This window comes from Onychomys torridus, chromosome 12, assembly GCF_903995425.1.
Source record: "Onychomys torridus chromosome 12, mOncTor1.1, whole genome shotgun sequence".
NCBI lineage: Eukaryota > Metazoa > Chordata > Mammalia > Rodentia > Cricetidae > Onychomys > Onychomys torridus.
The window spans coordinates 38,969,508-38,993,614 of record NC_050454.1 but is presented as its reverse complement, the minus strand read 5'-3'; the positions used below and the strand labels follow the sequence as shown (position 1 = coordinate 38,993,614).

Genomic DNA, 24,107 nt, shown 5'->3' with positions numbered 1-24,107 from the left:
AAGATTACCTATCTATCTGAAATATCTCTGTGTATACCTAGAAGACTTAACTAACTTGGATATGAGTATGATGATCATAGATGACTAATTATTAATCTATTTTTAATTATCCTTTGCAATTTAAAATGAGCTATATAAACATAATACCTTAAACAAGAGTAGAAATATACACACAGTATAACAAAATTAACTTTAAGTTTGTATCGATAGACTAAAATCTATACCAATGTAAAACATTTTAAATAAGTTGTTGCTCTTTAGAAGTAAGTTCCTTAATCTACCCTTTCATCCTATTATATCTGTATCATATCCCCTTTTCTTCTTTAGAAAGAGATCACATTTATAATCAACCTGCTTTAAATACATATTGGTTCTTTTCTGTCCCACACCAGAGGGCTCTTCTGATTTGGGACACAAAAATCTCTTAACCTTTTCTTTTAGCAATATGTCTGGGTTTAGAGAAGGAATGAGCCAATTCCATCTCCAAAGCCAACTTGATAATTTTGGGAAACTGGGCATAGCTTTTCTTACTACTTCCTGCTGGAGGGAGGCGCTGTATCTTATGGGGACATAAACAAAATTTTAGGATTATGAAGTAGTCTGTGAGGGTAAACCTCTGAGCCAGTTGCCTTGAAACCATTCTGGATGTTGGATCATCTGGGCCATGGTGTCATCGGAGACCTTTCAGGCGGTCTTGGCTGATCAAACCTGATGTATCTTAATCTGGAACAAATCCACAGCCTCTGGCTTTCTGTGGAAACAAAAGCAGAGGCTCTTTTCCAAAGCAACATATCCTTATATCCAAATTTTGAAGTCAAGGTGTCTTTAAAATTTACATATTTGTTTAACTCAACAGCTTTTACAATCAAATCATTTTCAGCAGTTAAAAATCCCAAAGACAAGACAAACCAGATTCTCTGTGTATATCCATCTTTGTAAGACTGAAATGCTGCTGTGGCTGCTGGCTCCACCCACCTCAGCTTCCCAACATGGTGGTGGTACAATTTACCACCAGATCTGGGTCTGGAGCCATGTGTACCATCAACTATCAGAAGCAGTTCTATCAAAGCAGTTCATAGCCCAGAAACCTTTTGTTGTTGTTGTTTTAAACTAGCAAAGGCTAAATCCACCATGCAGCAGAGTAAAGTGCCGCTTGTAGACTCCTCATTCCTGCCACACTGCAGGTCAGACGCATACGCCAGAAACCCGCCATAGTAGCTCAAACTGACAGGCTGCAGCTAACTTGAGAGAGACAACTAGGAAGCTGTTTTTAGCTCCATTTTAGAATCTTTTTTCTCAGGTTTTAGGTGGAAACTCTTGCCAACACATTGGGCACCATTTGTAGCTAGAGTTTTAGAGCTCAGCCTGCTTTCTTATAGAAACCAGCACCACCAACCTAGTGTGGTACCACCCAATATGGAATGAACCCTCCCATGTAGTTAGAGTTTTCCTGCCTGGCCCATAGTCAAGACAAATGTCTCTCACCCGCCAGGCCCATAGATGCTCAGAACCAACCAAGTAAACACACAGAATCTTACATTGTTTAGAAACTGTATGGCCATGGCAGGCTTCTTGTTATCTACTTCTTCTATCTTAAATTAACCCATTTCTATTAATCTATACTTTGCCACATGACTTTTGGCTCACCAGTATCTTTACATGTTGCTTCTCACTGAGGTGGCTGGCAGTGTCTCCCTCCCCAGCCTTCCACTTCCCAGAATTCTCCTCCTCCTTGTCCCACCTACCCTATCCTTCCTGCCTGGCTACTGGCCAATCAGCACTTTATTTTGCCCAATCAGAGCAACACATTTGACATACAGAACATCCCACAGTACTCCCATATCAATTACTAATTTAGAAAGTGCTCTGCAGTCTAATATGGAGACATTTTCCATATTATTTTTCCCTCATCCCCAATAACTGTAGGTTGTGGAAAGCTGACAGAAAACAAGCCAGCACAGAGGATATCCACATCTATCTCAGAATGACCATAGAGGCATTTAATTTCATACTGTTTAACATATATCACTTTGTAGCAAATTATATATAAGGGTAGATTGGGAAAATCCACTGAACACTTTTCATGGTTTTTTGATCAAATAATGTATGCTACTACTTTAAATCCTTTTTTTTTTTTTTTTTTTTTTTTTTGGTTTCGAGACAGGGTTTCTCTGTGTAGCTTTGTGCCTTTCCTGGAACTCACTGGGTAGCCCAGGCTGGCCTCGAACTCACAGAGATCTGCCTGCCTCTGCCTCCCAAGTGCTGGGATTAAAGGCGTGCGCCACCACTGCCCAGCTTTAAATCCTTTTAGTAAGTCAACAAATATTTTTATTTTTTTTATTCTGTTTATGTGTCATGTGTCTATTTCTCTGTGAGCATGACATGAGTTCAGATGCTCACAGAAGCCAGAAAAAGATGTCAGGTCACCGAAATAAAATTACCTGATGTGGGTGATGGGAACAAATCCTGGGTCCTCTCCAAGAGCAGTATGTGTTCTTTATTGCTGAGTCATCGCTCCAGTGCTCTTCCCAGAACTATTGTAACTACTTTCGATATATATTTAAAATGCATATGCCTTATAACAACCCTATAAAACAGGGAATGTTACCAATTCTATCGTACAATTGAGGAAACTACCAATGTTAAAGCTGCTTTGGTCATGTGATTAATGGAGAAAGCTCCCAGAAGAGTAGGTTCCATACTTTAAATCAAAGGGTCATAGTTAAAATGCTGCTTTGTTGCTTTGGACAGTTTCATTGCATAATTTTAACTCATTTTCTTTTGTTAGAACATTCTTAAACATGAACATTTCTGTTAATGGCAGTAGTGTCATAATCACTTCATTGTTTTTCTTTTCCTTTGTGCAGTGGGATGCCATTACTGAAATGGATGAGCACAACAGGCCCATACATACGTACCAGGTATGCAATGTCATGGAACCAAACCAGAACAACTGGCTCCGTACTAATTGGATCTCTCGTGATGCTGCACAGAAAATTTATGTGGAAATGAAGTTCACACTGAGGGATTGTAACAGCATCCCGTGGGTCTTGGGAACTTGTAAAGAAACATTTAATCTATATTATATAGAATCGGATGAATCCCATGGGACAAAATTCAAGCCAAGCCAATATGTAAAGATCGACACAATTGCTGCTGATGAGAGTTTTACTCAGATGGATTTGGGTGATCGAATCCTCAAACTCAACACTGAAATTCGTGAGGTGGGACCCATAGAAAGGAAAGGATTTTATTTGGCTTTTCAAGACATTGGAGCTTGCATAGCCCTGGTCTCAGTCCGTGTTTTCTACAAAAAATGCCCCTTCACTGTGCGGAACTTGGCTATGTTTCCTGATACCATCCCAAGGGTTGATTCTTCCTCTTTGGTTGAAGTGCGGGGTTCATGTGTGAAGAGTGCTGAAGAGCGAGATACTCCTAAACTCTACTGTGGAGCTGATGGAGATTGGCTTGTTCCTCTTGGAAGGTGTATCTGCAGTACAGGATATGAAGAAATTGAGGGTTCTTGCCATGGTAAGATGCAAAAATACAAATAATTTATCCTGTATCTTAAATTGCTTCTTAAAAGTTTTTGAATGAGCTTCCTGATCATTTCTTATTGAAGAAATGTGAGGGTCTGCTCCTACCTTTTGAAGGGTTCTTGGGTGGAGGAGTGAGGAATGAGGAAATATCAGATAAAGAGACCCAGAAGATGAGAAGAAAGACAGAAACACATGATAGCTTAGGGAGGGCCTGGGTCTATAACCAACAACCTTGTCCTTTATTGAAAAGGCCTTTTTGTAATGTGTCAAGAGGAGAGGCAAAAGACATCACCCTTGCAAGATCAAAGAACACTGTACAGCCAAGTGTAGACCCTTCCAAGCACCTGGTAACCATTCCTGTGGCCAAATCATCTCCTTATGCAGCACTGCTGGGTAAAGCAAGCCCAGAATTTCTGACCCTGAATAAGTTTTCACTCGGAAGCCTCTGTGGGCTCCCACAAAGAAACTGACTTCTATTAACTATAGGAAAACAACTGATAGATTGTTTTTTCTTTCATATAGAAATGATATAGCATATTCTCCTTTCATTTAAATCTTATGAATTCTGGGATTCATGTCATTTTTATATAGGAAATCAGCACCAACCTCAGTGTACTACTGACCTTTGTTAGTACTAAGATTTTCACCTACATTATATTTTTAATTTTAGTAAGGATTTTTAAAAGTAATTGTCAATAAATAATATAATTGTGAAATAAATTTAAATTTAAAATTATAGCTTTCACATTCTTTTTAAGAGAATGAAATAACTAATTTAAAGATGATTTTTCTCTCACATGAATCATCTTATGGAGACTTAATTAAATATATACATTTAAAATTTTTACATAAACTTCATAAAGAACATATATTTTACTACATATAAATTGAAATTTTATATAATATAATATATAAATACAGTGGTCTCTTTGTACACAGTGGTGTACTACAGATGTTGTATTCTCAGTGATAAGTTATTTATAGGGATTTTTTTTCCTCTAGCACCATATTATATTTAATTCATTTATACACTGGTATTAAATTCACATTTGTTTAAAAAGATTAAATACAGAAGGTAAAGAAAAAAATTCTCTTATACATGCATATGTACATATATGCATATGTAAGTACACACACATACACACATACATTATATATATATATATATATATATATATATTTATACACACACACACATATATGTATAATAAAAGTGAATGTTTACAGACGTAATCAGTAGGACACATGGGTTCTTGATTACCACAAATTTCACTAAACCATTACGTGATGGTCTTGTTTGCTGGTGGAAAACATTAACAGAGGCATGGGAAGTTTTGTATCTTTTACATAAAGCATGAAACAGCCTTTGTGATTTAATCACTAGCATATTTCATTCAAATTAATACAAAGTGTTAACCTAATGTTTTTGTTCACCAATATCAAGATTTTATAATGGAGTAAATATAAATTATGAGTGATTCTAGAATGGAGTGGTTATGAATTTATTTTGCCTCAGAGAATGCCATAAATAAACATTGATTAACTATTTGAAAATTTGGGGAAAGCAAAAGAGCTCTGGATAAATACTATATGGATCCATATGTAATTTTTTATTTAAGATGCTTTCTATGTGAAAATTTACTTTTATATATGGCATAAACCTTCACTCATTGCTTGGCAGAGATATTTTTAAATAAATGATAAATAGTATTAGCTTATTTGATGATGGCATATCTGTGTTTAGTGTTATTAGCTTTACTATCCTTCATCTGGTCATGGAAACAAAAGGGACTGTGCACTGTATAGACACTCATCATTTCTAATAATGTATGGCAGAATGAGAAGAATTAGTCTTAGATTTTATATCTCTAGATTACTAACTAAAAATCCACTTACATACAAAGTAGTATTCAAAGCAATATAATGTACTCATGAAACTTCCAAATATATATGCTTCTCACTATAAGTAATAAACTTATTTTCAATCAAGTGGGAAACACAGTAGATGTGAAGAAATTTTAAAAGTTATGCTTTCCATTTTAAGCTATTCATTTGCTTGAGTACTTTCATATTATTCTTCTGTTTCCTGCAATAATACATATTATTGATTCCATTTTCTGCCAAACCTTTATATCACAGCCAAACCTCTGAATTTTTCATAACAAATGTCAAAGTATTCAAATGTATATGAATAAACTTACTTGTGAACTTAATATACTTATATGAATAAAATGCACACTTCAAACAATAATGTGACTACACATCTAGGGAGGGGAAAAGAAAAGCAATATCAATATTTGACTTTGTTGGTTTAGTCTATTCTGAGAAAATAATCATTAGAAAACATAGATACTTGCTCTTTTTGAATATGTATTCTCTTAGTCACTCTAGTTGATGACAAATATATATATATATTTTTTTTTCTTTGAGACAAAGCAACACAAAACATTTGGCTGGCCACATCAGTGACTTAGTATATCTCTTCTCTGTAGTAGATAAGCCTAAGACAGAAGAAGCAGAGCTTCCTGATGTGACCCTCTGGTTGCTTGACCAGAGTTGGAGTATGTAAGACCATCTCTTCCTTCCCAGAATGATTCTCTAGGTGGCCTCTTAAGATTTTAGAAGTTAGCTTAAGCTTTCCTACAACATAGTAGGATCAGAAAGGAAAGGCAAACAAAACAGGGAAGGAAATAAAAGGTTAAGGGTTTTTTGTTTTGTTTTGTTTTTGTTTTTGTGGGGGTTTTTTTTTTTGTTTTGTTTTTGTTTTTTTGTTTTTGTTTTGTTGTTGTTGTTGTTGTTGTTTTTAATGTGTCATGGGTTTAAAAGTGTGGAGGAGGGGACCTGTGAGGGAGTAAATGGCTGACACTGTGTTGACAGAGGGCCACTGCTGTTATTCTGAATCTCATTCCATTCTGTTTCCCTCTGATTAATGTCCTTCCTTCCTTCCACAAACTCATGCTCCTATTTTATGGCATCATGCTGAAGTCCAACATAGCTTCATCTAAGCCTCTTTCAGATGAGAGAGAAGTGCTATATTTGAAGTTCCTCCAATTTGAAAGATAGGTGTTTTCAATTTTTGTTTTTAATAAACAAAACACAGGAATTAGAATACTCAAAAGTGTTTAAGATACTAAAAGATGGAATGTAAAAGAATGGAATTCTGTTGTAATGATGAACTCATCTATATGTCAGCATGCCATAAATTAGAGGCTGATTCTATTCTCTTCATAAAGCCCAGGCCTGTGTCTGGTTCTCAGCAGCTACTGGCTTCAGCCACTGCTCTCAAAGTGCTTCACATTTAGTTATTCTCCCATAAAACTAGCGAGTTTAATTTGAACAGCTCTTTCAAACTTTCCTGATTTGATCAATACTAAGAAATGCTTTTTCTCGACACCAAATTATCAAAGACCATCCTCACCAATGGTTCTTCAGTTTGTATGATAGATATGATAGAATGACCTTTTCTTAGGCCCAACAGCAGTTAGTTTCCTTGACACTTTCCAAAACTCTGCTCCCTGTCTTTGCTATTCTATTCTGGGACCATAATCTATTCAATCCCAAAGTGCCCTGGTTATTGTTTATTGTCAACTGGACCCAACCTAGATTGAATTTGGATGAGGGCCCTCAATTGAAGGATTGCCTCAGCACTTAACCTGAGTCAACTGTTTTAGGACATTGTAATTATTTTTAATTGTTATTGGGGGTCCAACACACTGTGGGTAACACCATCCCTAGGCAAGCAGTCATGAACTGTGACATCCTTTCTCATGTATGTACCATGTGTGTGTGAATATATATATTACAGATCAAGGGGTCCTTTTGAGGCACACAAAATACTAGCATGGTCAGATCCTTTGATACTAGTATAGTGGTTGACAGTCAGCAACCTCTTTCACAAATAGTTTGGTCGATGCCTGATAATTCTCTTAGGATGAAGACAATAGATTCTGAGCAAGCCTATAATCTGTGTTCTTCCATAGGTTCTGCTTGAGTTTCTACCACAATGTCTGTCAGTGATGCATTGTGATGTGGGAGAATAAGCCACATAATTGCTTCCCTCCTTTAAGTTGCCTTTTATAAGAATGTTTTATCAAAGTAATAGAAGAACAAACCAGGACACAAAGCAAATGTCATTGCAGTTTTTGACTTGACGTCACAGGAGTCCCTTATGTTCTCTAAGTGTTTTCATAGGTCTGTTGAAAGTGACTATTCATGGCAGCATTGAAAGAACCTCACGATTTGGCCTTCTTTTGCTTTTTAACCCTGAAAAATTTTAACTCCTATTGTGGTTCATTGGCTTCGAACAATGTGTGTGTTCCACATATCTCTTAATGTTTTCCATGTTTTAATCTAAGTGCTTGGCTCCTTTATTGGTTATAATTTGTTTATTTATTTATTTATGTATTTATTTATTTATTTATCATTATTATATTTGTGTGTTTTAATTTTACACATCAGCCATGGGTTCCCCTGTCCTTCCCCCTCCCATCCCCACCCCCAACTTCCACCCGCCCCCTCCCCTCTATTCCCATCTCCTCCAGGGCCAAGACTCCCCTGAGGATTCATTTAAAACTGGGAGGCATCCAGGCTATAAGTTTTTCTATACTTGAAATTTCATTCATCTTTCCTGATCAGACGTAATTGTTTGTATGTTTTGGTTTTCACAAAATTAATTCCCTTCCTTTCTTTTGTGATATAGTTTGTAATAATTATGAATGTATCTGTTTCATCAAGGCTGTCAGATGAAATAATGGTATTAGAAAATCACCTGTGCAATAAAGTATAAGAAATGGATTTCTGAGAGTGATCACAAGGTAGTGAGAAAGTAATGCAGTAAGAGTAAAGCTCAGCGATATTGTTAAATGTTTCTCATTATCTTTCAATGCTTTAGATCTGTAAGTATCTAGAAAATACAGGCATCCTTCGTTTTACTAATGATAAGATGAAAGTATTGGGAAAAGAAACATTTTGCCTAGGATTGCAGGAGAGCTGCTAACACTATATAGAGAACTGAAGCCCAGCTCTTTCTCTGATTGGCCTTTGAGAGGCAGTTCACTATTTTAAAACTTTGCTTGAATAAACTTGAGAATTGGGGTCTAGCATGCAGCAAACACAAAACAAGGTAACTTCTAGTAATAATTCCATATGTCTGTCACAAAGGGATCCAAGGGTTCACTTGCACATTTTTGGTCCTTGTTGATAAATTTAATAATTTGATGAGATTTTGGTATTTGATAGACTAAACAACAGGCCAGGAAAAGTTGAAGTCTTACTAACTGCCAGGAAGAAGGAAGCAGAAGGCAAAAAAAAGTTATTATTTTTGTGTTAAAAGTCAAGGTAATAGGCAGGCCTGGTAACCCGGTAACAGAAGCCTGTAAGCAGGTTCATTGGCTGGGGGGTACTGTAAAAGAGCACAGTTCCAGAGACTATTGGGGCAAGGAGTTTTTGTAGTCTGCCTGTTGTGCATCCAAAGGTAGGCGATAGAAAAGTGGAAGAAAGGACAGGTTTTGCTTTCTGAGTGCTAATGCAGTGCCTTAGTTGCTGTGATGAAACACCATGACAGAAAGCAACATGGGAAGGAGAGGGTTGATTTCATTCAGTTTCATTTGACAGTTCAGCGTCAAAAGCAGTGAGGGCAGGAACTCACACAGGGCAGGAACCTGGAGGCAGGAACCTGGAGGCAGGAACCTGGAGGCAGGGGTTGATGCAGAGGCCATGGAGGGGTGCTGCTTACTGGCTTGTTCCCCGTGGCTTGCTCAGCCTGCTTTCTTATAGAACCCAGGACCACCCATCGATGAATGACACCACCCATAGTGGGTTGGGCCGTCCCCCATCCATCACTAATTTAAAATTGTCTTCCAGTCACATCTTATGGAGGCATTTTCTCAACTAAGCCTTCCTCCTATCTGATGACTCTAGCTTATATTAATTGACATAAAACTAGCTAGTACACGCAGAAAGCAGAAAAGCTTAGTGGTCACTGAGCAAGCAACTGAGTTTTATGAGTCTTCTGAGACTCTGGGTTTGTAAGTTCCTATGTCATCAAGAAAAGTGTTATTCTTTTTTTTTTTTTTGCTGTTTTCAGGTATATCATAATCCTTTCTGTCTTCTGGCTTTAGACCCTTTCTTTGGTTGGAAAATACAGTATTCTCTGTTATCTCTGGGGGTCTCAGTCCTTGTTGAGACAAAGGAAGCACCTATTGTCTACATCTTAAGAGTATTATCATACACTGACCAAGATATTTGTGAAAGAGGTTGCTGACTATCAACCACAATACTACTATCAAAGGATCTCACCATGCTAGTATTTGTGTGCCTCAAAAGGATCCCTTGATATGTGAGGCACCTGGTATATAAATCAGAAAGGATGTCACAGGCTTTGGATAATCCCAATTGTACTAGAGAAACTTGACATATGTATTCATAGGTCCTAAATGTTGCCTGGGAAGCAACTGACTTTAAATGGCTCTTTTTGTTCCTTAACATCCATCATAATAGCATCACCTGTCAAATCCACACCTTCAAAATCCACTGATTGATACATATTCACTTGAATTTGAGTAGTTTAATATGAGATTGTATTCTAAAAGATCTATTATTAAGTTGTGAATTTCCCATTCCTTTTCCATAATATTGTTAACATAGACCTATGTCCAAATTCTAGGAACAAAAATGAGAAATACATTCTGATTCCTGCTGTATCAATCAAATAAACAGAAATATTAAGTGTAAATTCTAAATTTTAAAATCAAATACAAATACTTTAAATTACTCTGCTCATAACAAATCAGCTTTTCCCCCCTAAATACCAACTTATTTTTCATAAACATTTAAACATTTTCCTAAATGAAACTGTCAGGCTAGCATACTGTTGCTGACATAATTTTAATTGTTTTAATTTATTCTACTCAATGACATTATTTTTAAGGGTCTGAATAAAATATTGTTGGCTTTTAAAGTGCTGGTTTTCATCAAATTGCTTTTTATTTCATCTATCTAAGACATTATAACTTTGTAAGAAATAACTGAAACCAATTAACATGCAAATTTGAATGCAAGTTTTGTTCTTTTGTGTGTTCTGCAGTGACATGAATCCCCAATAAGCTCCTCATGAACATTAATTTAGGATAAACCTTATTAACATAGTGATGTTCATGTCAGATTGTACACCTGCTGCAAGAAGTGATGCCTAGAGGTATCACATGATATAATTCAACCAATTTCATTTGACAGTGGAAATTAAATTTCTGAAATGAGACTTAACTTGTTATGTTTTGCCCCCCCCCCTTTTTTTCAGTTAGCATGCACAGTATTAGATATCTGTATGCATTGCCTAAGAAAGTGTGTTAGAGCCTGGGCGGTGGTGGCACACGTCTTTAATCCCAGCACTCGGGAGGCAGAGGCTCGTGGATCTCTGTGAATTTGAGGCCAGGCTGGGATACAGAGTGAGTTCAAGGAAAGGCACCAAGCTACACAGAGAAACCCTGTCTCAAAACAAACAAACAATAATAAAGTGTGTTTTAGGTAGTCTGCTTCCCTACTCATCTCTTCATCTTCCTGTACTCCCCTGTACCCCTTTACACTGTTCTGTACCCCTTACACTGTCCTGAACCCCTTACACTGTCCTGAACCCCTTACACTGTACTGCACCCCTTACACTGTCCTGCACCCCTTACACTGTCCTGCACCCCTTACACTGTCCTGAACCCCTTACACTGTCCTGAACCCCTTACACTGTACTGTACCCCTTACACTGTCCTGCACCCCTTACACTGTCCTGAACCCCTTACACTGTCCTGTAACTCCTTACACTGTCCTGAACTGCCTTACACTGTCCTGCAACTCCTTACACTGTCCTGCAACTCCTTACACTGTCCTGTACCCCTTACACTGTCCTGTACCCCTCTACACTGTCCTGCATCCCGATACTGTCCTACACACCCTTACACTGTCCTGCACACCCTTACACTGTCCTGCACCCCCTTACACTATCCTGTACCCCCTTATACTGTCCTGAACCCCTTACACTGTCCTGCACACCCTTACACTGTCCTGAACCCCTTACACTGTCCTGCACACCTTACACTGTCCTGCACACCCTTACACTGTCCTGCACCCCTTACACTGTCCTGCACACCTTACACTGTCCTGCACCCCTTACACTGTCCTGCACACCTTACACTGTCCTGCACCCCTTACACTGTCCTGCACCCCTTACACTGTCCTGCACACCTTACACTGTCCTGCACACCCTTACACTGTCCTGCACCCCTTACACTGTCCTGCACACCCTTACACTGTCCTATACCCCCTTATACTGTCCTGCACCCCTTACACTGTCCTGCACACCTTACACTGTCCTGCACACCCTTACACTGTCCTATACCCCCTTACACTGTCCTGCACCCCTTACACTGTCCTGCACCCCCCCACTCTTCTGCATCCCTTTGTAGCCTCTACTCAGCCTTCTTTCCATTTCCATATCCCATGTGTTCTTTTGCCCTTTCTTTCATAGTACCTCTTTTTTACCCTCCCTTGCTCTGTGCTTTACTATTTTAGGCTCCACTCACCTTTATACTCACTAATGCATATACAGGTATACATTACAAGCAAAGGTTCACATATGAGAATAAACTGTGCTTTCTGAGTTCGAGCCACCTCTCTTCACATTATGCTTCTACAGACCACCCGATTGCTGAGATTTTCATAATATATTCTTCTTAGAGCTGAATAAAATCTCGTTGTGGGTATGCAACTGAAATGTGCGTTATTAATGTGCAGTATTTAATAAATGTCCTTTCCCCCCCAGAAAGATGCTCTTATTAATGTTTCCTCTGAGGCTTCTTTGACATTCAGGAGGGAAGAAGGTGGCCATTCTCAGACCATAGCATAACTGTTCACAGAGGTGAATGGGATAAGCGAGGCCCTTAGTGGCAAAGCTATTGATTTGGACTCCCAAAGAGAGATGTTATTAAGGCCTCATGGCACAGCCTCTTCTGCACTTCAGAAACATTTATGCTTTGAGCTTATGATCTTCTGTCCAATCATATTATCATAGATGGCAGTGAAAGCAGAGAGCATAAAGAAATTCTAGGCACAAGGATTTTCTGGCATTAAACAAGGGAGTCTGAGGATGTGAAGTTGGTATCTGACAGAAGAAGGGCAGGCTTATTGGCCCAGACAGTATTTTCTACTTTGAAGGTGCTCACACACTAAATATAAACTCTGGCAAGATAACATTTGATTCCAAACATTTTTCCTTGGAGACATCCAAGGCTTTCATCTGGCTTGAGAAGAATGTGAAATCAAGAAGCCTGAGTCTAAAAATAGAATGAATTATTTCCCAGCGAGACAGAATAAAGTTGAGTAATTATAGTTCATTGCCACAGTCTTTAAAGTAAGTTAAATGATAAGTTGGCTTAGCTTTAAAGCATATAGGAAGTTGTTTTAATCATGTTTAACATCAATTTGGATTTGGATTTTACAATACTGGCTTCCAAGTTACATACTATATTTCTATAGAATCAATGTTTAACGTTTTAATACATGTGTTTTCAGAAGAGTATAAATTTATTCAGTGTCTCTTTTCAAACAGCAAATTCAAATGACCTCTTCCATTTTGAGTTACTGTCTGGAGTTTAATATTTATGCCACCAATGCTAAAAGTTTATTGGGTCAAAAGTTAGACATAGCAGATAGCCAAGTAATCTTTTTATTTTTCTATTACTTTTCTCCTTTCTTCTGGGAGTAAATATTCTTTTCATTAGGTATTTTCTATAGAACTTCTTTTGGGAAAGTGCAGGATCTGTTACATTCCCTATTTAATTTTTTCTTTCAGGGGTAAGAAAAAAATGATTCAGTGATTAAGAGCACTTGTTGCTTTTCCAGAGGTCCTACATTCAGTTCTCAGTCCACAAATGGTGGTTCGCAACTGTCTGTAACTGCAGTTTTCAGGAATTTGTTGTCCTCTTCTGGATTCTTACGGCACTGGATAGTACTGGTGTATATACACACACACATACAGGCAAACAATACATACAAACAGTAAATAAATATTTTATTTTTATTATAGAAGATGAAGTTCAGTGACTAGCATATAGGAAGTCTTGAATTTAATTTACAGCACACACAACTTAATGACCATATGTACACACAATTTTTTATGATGGCTCCCCTTTGCAAGGCTTATTGCACAGAATATTATGTGACCATTATTTTTTTAAGTACTTTGAAGATAGAATTTCCTTTTCTCTGAATATCTTGTTGCCCATGGCTGATTAAGGAACTTCTTAATTGTCATTATGCTCAGCAAATTATCTGTAGGGCCCATAATTTTGGTTTTAAGTTTCATGGCAATGTGACAAGATATATATTTTCTTTCTTCTGTTCCTCAGAGAGGGAGAAAGTGAGAGAGAAGGAGGTTTATTCCTATAGTTCCAGAAATGTTCCCAGATGTTCATGAGAGACAGTCTGTTGGATTTATCTTTTAAAAACCATTTTGAATATTTCAGATTGACCACTGACTTCAAGTCATGGTTTTCTACTTTTGAATACACTTATTTAAGAATTTATCTCACCTATTGAGATATTGTTAACTATTTCTTTCATTTTTGAGATTATGACAAAATAGTGTCATTTCCACTTTTCCTTACTCCAAACCCTCCCTTACATGTCTCTTTGCACTCACTCAAATTCATGGCCTCTTTCTTCATTAATTATTGTTACATGCATCCATATATTGTCTATTTCTTAAATCAACCCACTCAGTCTGTGTTAAGTGTACAATGTCCTTTGGGTGTATGTTTTCAGAGCTGGACTTTGAGTGTTGGGTTGGGAAAATGTGTGCTCTTCTTAGAGAAGGCTGTTCATCCTACACTCTGCATTCCTTGGTTGTCTATGGTGGTTTTTTTGTTTTGTTTTGTTTTATTTTGTTTTAAAGGACTTTTCCTTATCCACTTCAGCATGTCCATAGCTGTTATCCTTGCTCAAATCATGTTTAGTCATCTCACCATGAAAATTTTTAGTTATATCTTCTCATTATCACTATATTTATTGTTTCATTTCTGCTTACTTTTTTATATTTTTTTCTTTTCAGTCATAGTAAGCTGTCTTACTCCCTATAAGGTTTTAGGTCACATCTAAATTTATTCAGAAATATAAACCAATCCCATTAGCATGGTGGCAATGTTTCTAGGCATGTGTCCATTAGAAATATAACCTTTATATTCATTTTCCTGAGAAAATTGGAATGTGTTTTCTATTTTCTTGAATTTTTTGTTTTCATTTGATTCAGAACTTTTGGACTTGCACCAACACAGTTTCTTCAGACCAGAAATCAAAGTAGTGTTCCCTGGTGACAGGAAACACTGACTTAAGGATCCACATTCCTTGTTCTAAAGGATTTATATGTATAGAATGAGTCTTGCCTGTGTTCAGCTGAGATTTTTAAGAGGCACACATCAACCTTAATTCATGTTGAACAAATTGAATGATCTATGGTACATACAGAATGGATGAAAATGTGAGTGTTTATATGACCACTTATGCTATAAATGGAAGTGGGTGCTGTTAAATGTTGTCCATAGCTTAATGGTCACCTTTCAACAAAAATATTCTACCACCTATGGGGAAGTTCAAAGTTCCTGGAGAAATTATCATATTAGCCATAGTCTATATCTTTCCCACTAAGTTAACAAACTTATCCTAATTTATCTAACAAGCAAAAGTCCTTCCGTCGGTTTTAAGTAGATTTTTTTTTTTCCTGAGACAGGGTCTCTGTGTGTAGCTTTGCGCCTTTCCTGGAACTCACTTGGTAGCCCAGGCTGGCCTCAAACTCACAGAGATCCACCTGGCTCTGCCTCCTGAGTGCTGGGATTAAAGGCGTGCACCACCACCGCCCAGCCTGCATTTAAGTAGATTTTGATGTTCTATGAGCCACAAGTTAAACAGCAAACAAACTATTTCTAAAACAATATGTACAATGAGTAAATAAATAAATGCAAAATTACCATCAAGAGGTGGGGAAAAAAAAACCACACATGTTCTCACACATTTGCATGCTAAAGTAAATCTGACTATATAATGGTGATTACTATTAGGTGGAAAGAGGGAGAGAGAACTAATAATGGGGTCTTGTGTAGCAGGAATCTTAAAGGTTCTTATTAATAAAAACAAACCTGAGGCCAGTTATTGGGGTGAATGCTGGAAGATCAGAGAAGCAGAACAAGCCATGGCTATCTCACCTTGCTAGTTCCTGGGGTGATCCTGTTTCCTCAGGCTGGAAGCTTCTGAGTCCTCCTCCACATGAATCTCCAAAGCCTGAATGCTTAACCAACCAAATGCTTAACTAACTACATGTTTTACTCCTTTAGTTCCTGGTCCTCAAGCCTTATATACCTTTCTCTTTCTGCCCCCACTCCCTGGGAGTAAAGGTTGGGTTTCTGGGATTAAAGGTGTGGGTCACCATGCTTAGCTGTTTCTAAAGTGGCCTTGAACTCAGAGATCCACCTGGCTCTGCCTCCCAAGTGCTGGGATTAAAGGTGTGTACCACCACCGCCCAACTTCTGCTATACCTTGCTGTGACCCATTTTCTAGCCACCATTTTTGGCTTTGTTCTAGTGGCTGTCTGTTCTCTGACCCCAGATATGTTTATTTGAGGGAACACACAATATTTCAGGGAACACAATATCCACCACAGTCTTGGAGCATAAAAGGATAATTAAATAGAAGTAATAAATTCCAGTGTTTATGGCACAATGAGGCAACTATTATTCACATTTACTGGTCATATATATTTATGAAAAAATATAAGCCTAAATAAATAATTAACTAAAATGATAGATATTGAAAGATTTGGTTGCTTCTTAGTAATGGCACGCAGAGTCTTCTTAGGCAAGTATTGTCAGTCCCTAAAAAAATGGTCATTTATTCAAGGATATATTTTTATCCATCTTCTTCTATGGCCCATGAATCTTAGGTCTATGCATTTCTTTTACCATTTCTGAATCAGTATAGGTACCTGAATAGACATTACATATAGGTAGCTTGCTTATTGGTTATCTATTTTGAAAATTCTGCTGCGGGCCGCAGGAATATATCATAAGAACTCAGCTGGTTATGGCAAAGTCACGACCTGGAGGGATCAAGGAATTTCTCCAGAGGAAGCCAAATCCCAAGGAGCTTTTGGTCTTACTTGGCTTGTTATATATCAGCTGTCTTCTGTTATGAAAATTATGTGTGCCTTCATAGTTTTCCCAATTGACTTTTCCCTGAGAAGGGCTAACAGTGTGGACTGATCACTCTCTGGACATACACATTCCAGGTATTTGGAGAACAGCCTCAGGAAAGGCTTTGTCTGGAATCAGATACCCTCCTTAACCACTATCAAGGACTAGCAGTAATAACAGTCCACATGAAAGTCTCCTGATTTAAGGAAAATTCCACAAGGAGACACCACCTAGGACAGGTGGATGTTAAGTAATAGCTTTACACAATTCAGCTTGGACCCTCCTTTCTTACAGCCTTACTAACTTTATAGACCTCTAACTCCTTAAGACTACTCTAACCACTTCTAGGTATATTTAGATAACCCTCTGCACTGATAGCTATGCTCAGCCAGAACCCCAGTTCAAGCCTCCCTGTAATTATCACCATTGACACCATCCGGCCAGGTCCATCCCCAGACAGAGGAAAGTACTTTATCAGAGATACCTCTGAACTCTCTAAGAACAGACTTAAGCATCTAGGCTACCTGTTTGAGAAGGCCTGGCAGATGTGCCAATTAAGCTTTACTGCCTCCTTTCCCAAACCTTATCTCTAGTTCCAGATCTCCTTTTAACTATCACCAGAGGCATCTAGCTATACATAGGTTGCCTAGCGACTGAGTACACCTTCCCCAACCCTGCAGAAAAATGGCAGATAGCCTGGACAGATAGGAGCCACAGGGAAAAAAGAAGACAGTCTTATTTACTCCCATTGACATAGCAACATATAGTTTCTTAACATTTTCTGCTAATCACGTTTGAGACTATAGTTAAGCACATAAGATTCCCTCTTCTTAGATATTACCCTAATTTAGCCTTTAGTTAATTCATTTCCCCATTGGTCACTTCACTTTGGGGTTGCAAATGATAATTAATGGTTATTGCCTCTCAATGTGAGTCTTACCACCCCTCTGTTTGACCCTGGAAGCCTGACTTTATATACCAGGGCTTCCAGGGCACGGGAATGGAGAAGAGAAAAGAGAATGGAAAAACTAGACAGGTAAGAACTAGATTGAAGGGCTAGAAGAGAGTACTAGAGGAACGAGATGGAAGATGAGGAAGAGCAAGACAGGGAAGTAGTAGCTGGGTAAGAAGCTGAAAAGGCTCTAGGTGGGGCAGAATTAAGAGAGAGAATTAAGATAGAACTTAGAGGGAGCAATAGATAAGTATAAAGAGAAATCAGGCAAGAAAGGTGCTAGGCACAAGAACAGAACTGAAGCTGTGTATGTAGGATGTTATGCCAGAGGAACTAAAGCAAGTGGACTTAGGGAGCTCAGTGTGCTGAGATTCTATTTCCCAAAATAGTCCTTGCCGTTAGTAGTTCTCTCTCCTGAGCCCTTGGGATGTATAATATTAAGGCTGGTCCCTCTAATATTATACAAGAAAAATCCAGAATTATTTTTTAACTGTAGACTCATTTACAACAGACTGCAGATATGTTGGCAGTAAGATCAGAGAAGTCAGAGCATTCTCATGATCTATTTTCAACTCCATGTGTCAGAAACTACGCACAAAGGCCATACCCAACTTTCTTTCTCTTAGACAGCTTTAAGTTTGTCCTTTTTTAAAAAACTTCTTGTTTCTATTGTCATAAGTCATATATTCAACAACAAGGTTAAATAGAAACAATGATTGAGGGTTTTTGTTTGTTGTTTCTGTTGTTAATTTGAATGTCTTTTTGGTTTTCTTTCATTGTTTTGTTTTGGGCAATTTGTATGTCTTAATTCATACAAAAATGTAGTGGTCTTGGTCTGTTTTCCATGTTATTGCAGGGCCCAGTTCATCAATAAGATTCTTATATATACCATAATTTCTGTCTGTTTCCCCTTCTATTAAAACAAAACAAGACCTTCCATCCACTGACTGCTGAACTTAACTCACGTTAAATCTGTCTTTTGGCATGTACTGTATTGTATAAATATACATTATTTAAAAGTTGAAGTATCACGTGGCCAGAGAGATAAATTGGTGATTATGAGCACCTGCTGCTCTTACATAATACCTGGCAGCTAACAGCTATTTGCATTTCTAGTGCCAGAGGATCACATTCCCTGTTCTCATCTCCACAGTCATGGCACACATGTGCAGCACATACATACATGCAGACAAAACATAAATACATGTAAAATAGATAACTCTTTAAAAGCTGAGACAAAAATCAAAATTCTCAATTCTAGAACCTTGCCATATGGAAGTTTAGATGTCTGTTCAAATTATACTCCAAGGTGTACAAGATTGCTTATATCATTCTTTCACAGGCACAGTAACAAATGTGCCCTTTCAATCTCCAGTTTCAACAATGACTTTGGGATCTGTAACTAATGAGTGAAAAAGGAAAGTGTATAGCTAAACAGTTGTAAATTAAATTTTTTAAACCTTGGCAGAGAAGTGACATGCAGAGTAAAAGTTCTTATTATTAGCAGGTATATTGAGTTCATCCAGTAAGGATAGTCAGGAATTGTCTTTATAACCACATGAGATTTTGACTCTGAGATATGTGAATGTTTCTTGAAACCATATAAAAGCTTGAATGAAGTACAACAAATTAAACATAAAGCCAGAGCTCTCTTAAAATTTAAAACTCTTCTATTTCCATAGAAGTAAATAAAGAATTTATCATTTATAATATAATATAAAAATTTATCATTTTTGAGGAGTTGTGATTGTTTCTGTAGGACTCGCCAGTAACATGAGAGAACTAAGAAGTAAATTTACTGCTAAAATATTGAGACAGTCACATAAAAGTTTAAAAATGACTAGTATCCTCATTGTATTTGTGGGCTTTTAAAGTAGTACTCTGTTGGTATTCATTGTTTTATTCTCTTGTGTCGTGTACCACTGTACAATGGAGCATTTTATTATTTGTTTCCTATCATGTGTGAATGGAAATAAATTGTGGTAGTAGACAGTTACTATTTCCCATCTGAGCTTAGTGCAAACTAGACGTTTGTGAAATAAATCCCAATAAAAAAGGAATAAATTAATGGCAAGGTTACTCTCCAGTTTAAAGGGAACTATAAAGCTGTGCTACATTGTGGAAAATGGAGATTTGTTCCATTGTTGGCTACTCTGCACAGGCACTATCACCATATAAAGAAGCATGCAAGACTAACAATTGATGGCAATTTTCAAAGCCTGAAAACAAACTCTGTTTTATCTTCAATGGCAGACAAGGGGGAAAGCATGATTTATTCTGTTATTTGACCACACTAAAAGCAACTACTATATAAAGTCACAGAGATTCCTTGAAAGATTCAAACGCTGTCGTGTTGGGCAGAGATAAACAACCACTGCCTTGGATGGGTTTCTTTAAAATGGAGAAAAGTATTTTGGGTCGTTCTTCTTGCAATGACTAACATCCTTATTTCTTTATTTTATGTGTTATTGGAAATCTAGCAGATATACATTGTGGGTCTTTTTTTTTCTACTGAAGAAAACTGGACTCTTCATGTTGAATAATAAAATATATCAATTAAATTAAATGCCAAAAGGGTGCCTTTGAAATAATTTAAAATGTAAATAAAGATATATTGTACAATAGTTTTTCTAATGATGTACTAATAAATTGATAATTACATGGTAATCAGATATGGTGTTCAAACACCTGTAATCCCTACAATCATGAAACTGAGCTAGTAATATTGAAAATTGTCAGCCAACCCAAGCTGAGTTCAAGGTCAGCCTGAGCTACATACATTGTCTCAATGAAGCAAAAACAAAAGTTCTCTCACATCTCCTGACGTGACATTAAAAAATCCTTCCTCGTTTATATATTTCATATTTCTTTAGCTGATACATATTATTTATCAAATTTATTTAAGTTGATGGATTATTCATTTTATAGTATATATTTTTCATTGATTTCACTAAATGTCAGGATGAAACTACTCTAATGCTATAAACCACAATTTAATTTGAACTCTGTAAAGAATATAGAATAATTAAGTAAACATACTGAGTTCTTAAATAATATATTTTGATGCTATGTTAGTTTCTACCACATTCTGTTGTTGGAGAGCTTCTCTCCAGGTGCCACCAAGCTCTGTTAGTCCAACAACCCACTTGTAAAATAAACACACAGATATTTATATTATTTAAACTGTTTGGCCATTACCTCAGGCCTACCATTGTCTAGCTCTTACTCTTATATTTAGCCCATTTCTGTTAGTCTATACTTTGTCACATGGCTTGTGGCTTACCGGTGTCTTTACATGTTGCTTCTCATGGCGGCAGCTGGCGGTATCTGTCCTCCCCAGCCTTCCACTTCCCACCATTCTCTTCTCTGCTTGTCCCACCTATATTTCCTGCCTGGCTACTGGCCAATCAGCATTTTATTTATATAGAGTGATATCCACAACAACATTCAAATTTTTATTGCATTTAACTAAACAGAAATGAGTCCAAATTTTATGTGAAATAATAAATTAAATTAAATCTAGAGTATTAAAAAAGAACAATATACAAAATGATATACCTAGGCAGATAATAAAATGCACTCTAGGGAAAATATTTTAAAAACATATTAGTAACTCCTAGAGAGTAATATTTCTCACTAGTGCTGGATTAGAAAGGGAAAATCAATTAAATTATGTGAAGTAATTAAACTGTGCTAAAATAGAGGCTACTAATTAATGGGGACAAATATATGGCTATTTCATAGACTGGTTCTCACTTTATATAGATTAAGATTGTGGTGGGAAAGCAATCATAGTTTGGATGTAGGGCCATGACTATCATATTTTAGTAAGCCCCAAAGGAGCCACCTTCATTACTGAAACCATCTCACTTCAGAATGTAGGAAATTAGCCTATTTTGTACTTCAGCATAGGAATCAAGGGATTCCTCCAGAGGGCTTAGTGGATGCACTGAATTGATACCTAAGGGAGAAAGAAGTACATTGCAAGCATACCGACTTGTCTGATACCAATTCCTGTTCTCATGGAAGTTCACAATGACAAGGACTTCATAGTTTTTAAAATATTAAGAGCAGACAAAAAAGGTTATTGAAATACTAAAGAATTGAATTTAGAGTCCAAAATTTATTACACATATTTGTTTCATTAAGACATTACCATCTATGTCTTAAATACAGATTATAATCAAAGATCCACAAGTGTTTTCTTAATGTTACTCTTCTCAAGTTGGAGGATTATAGCCTCGTGGCCAACTGCAGAGATTGGTGGAACACACTAAAGTCTAATTAATGCTCTATAGATTGCATGTCTAATTGTTGTATATGAGATCATGAGGCCTACATACTTAAAATATTTATTTCCTGGTCTTGCCCAGGTAATTTTCTGACCCTATAGACAAATTAATGTATTCTAGAATTACAATAATTTGACAAACAAATATGTAATCTTTTATTATTAAACATGGAAACAAATGTCTAAATAAGTATTTTCCTCAAAATATTATCTACTCATCAGTCAATATTAAATCATTTAGAATGGAATTTCTAAAGCACTCTGAATGAATCTGCATTATCTGTTACTGTAGTTTAAGAGTAAAATACCATATTAGAAAAAAATTAAAGGTTTGTGTATACGTGTGTGTGTGTATGTGTGTGTGTGTGCAAGCGCGTGTATATATGTTTGCATAAATGTGTGTACATTAATTGCAATGGCCTCTGAAGTGGAGCCCTTTCTAAAGAACTTTCTGGTGTTAGCTGATTTTCTCATACTATAATACCTTAACTATGAGCCATGCTAGATATTAATCATGTATTTACTAAAACTTGTTGAATTTATTCTTTATATTTGATGAATAAAAGGATATGCAGAAGCAAATGGTAACCTTCAGGTTGCCTAATACTTAGGACATATTTTAAAATGAATCATAGTCTCAACTTGAAGAACATTGTCATTTTTTTAAGTGTACAATGAATGTTCAGAATTGGAAAAAAAAATGTGGTCATTCAGGCATGATGTCAGATTAGCAGATATTTACTTCCTGTGTATTTTATTCTATGAGCTATGAGTTATTACCAATTATTTTGGCGACAGACAATGCAATTGGCTCTATCATATATTTGTGTATTTATTTATTGATATTTATTTATTTGTTTATTTATGGTTTTTCAAGACAAGTTTTCTCTGTGTAGCTTTGGAGCTGTCCTGGAAATTTCTCTGTAGACCAGGCTGAGCTCCAACTCACAGAAATCTGCCTGCCTCTGCCTTCCAAGTGCTGGAATTAAAGGCATGCACCACCACTACTCTGTCTCTATCATATATTTAAATAAATATGTATTTAATTTCTTGAAAAAAATATGTGTGTGCAATATATATGTATGTATGTATACATATATACATACATATGTGTATATATATATATGTGTGTATATATATATATATATATATATATATATATATATAATCATGGTATAAATATGTTTAAATTGGGAATTCTTCAAAAGTCACCCTCAGTTTTTTCAACAACTCTTTTCACAAAGATATTTCTAAAATAAATAATATTTTGCCTTTTTCATTGATACATAGGGAACTCTTTTGAAACAAAATGATAGCATATTTTAAACTTCAGAGCAAGTTATATGTATTTGTAAATTGTTTATATTTTGTTACATTTCAAATCAAACATTTCTACTTACCTGTTCCTACTCTTTTCCCCTTCCATATCTTCCCTCTCCCAACTTTACGTCCTCTCTCTTTTTTAAAACTCTTGGACACAGAAACTCCCAATTTCTTTTTGTGTTTTCTTTGAAAAAAATTTTCCATTTAATTTTGAAGCTTTTTTTTATTGTATTCATTTTAATTACAGTGTCAATTACAGCATCCTTGATTAAACTTTTCTATAGGGGCCATCCGTTCTAATTCACTGCAGCTGATGGTTTAGAATTTTTTTGAATTTAGTCTATAATGACATTGTATTTCATGTGGGCATCATCTCATTCCGTTGTCTCCTCTATGACGCTCACTATTGGGATAGTGTTATGCTCTCCCAGGTGAACTCTTTTAGCTCCTTCCTTCCTCCTTGACTGCCTGCATGCCTACCTTCCTTCCTTCCTTCCTTCCTCCTCCCTCCCTCCCCCTTCCTTCCTTCCTTCCTTCCTTCCTTCCTTTCTTCCTTCCTTCCTCCCTCCCTCCCTGCCTTCCTCCTCCCTCCCTCCCCCTTCCTTCCTTCCTTCCTTCCTTTCTCCCTCCCTCCCTCCCTCCCTCCCTGCCTTCCTCCTTATTCCTTCCTTCCTTCCTTCCTTCCTTCCTTCCTTCCTCCCTCCCTCCCTTCCTGCCTCCCTCCCTCCCCTGCCTGCCTTCCTTCCTTTCTTCCTTCCTTCCTTCCTCTCCTTCCT

At 36.9% G+C, this 24,107-nt stretch overlaps 1 protein-coding gene across 1 annotated transcript in view; it reads left to right on the top strand.

The window, feature by feature from the left end:
* The window catches only part of Epha6 (EPH receptor A6), a 956,551-nt gene that overhangs the window by 178,639 nt on the left and 753,805 nt on the right, over positions 1-24,107 (top strand). Inside the window, exon 3 of the mRNA XM_036203471.1 lies at positions 2,868-3,531. Coding sequence (XP_036059364.1) covers positions 2,868-3,531 — 664 coding nt within the window. The remainder of the gene's footprint in view (positions 1-2,867; positions 3,532-24,107) is intronic.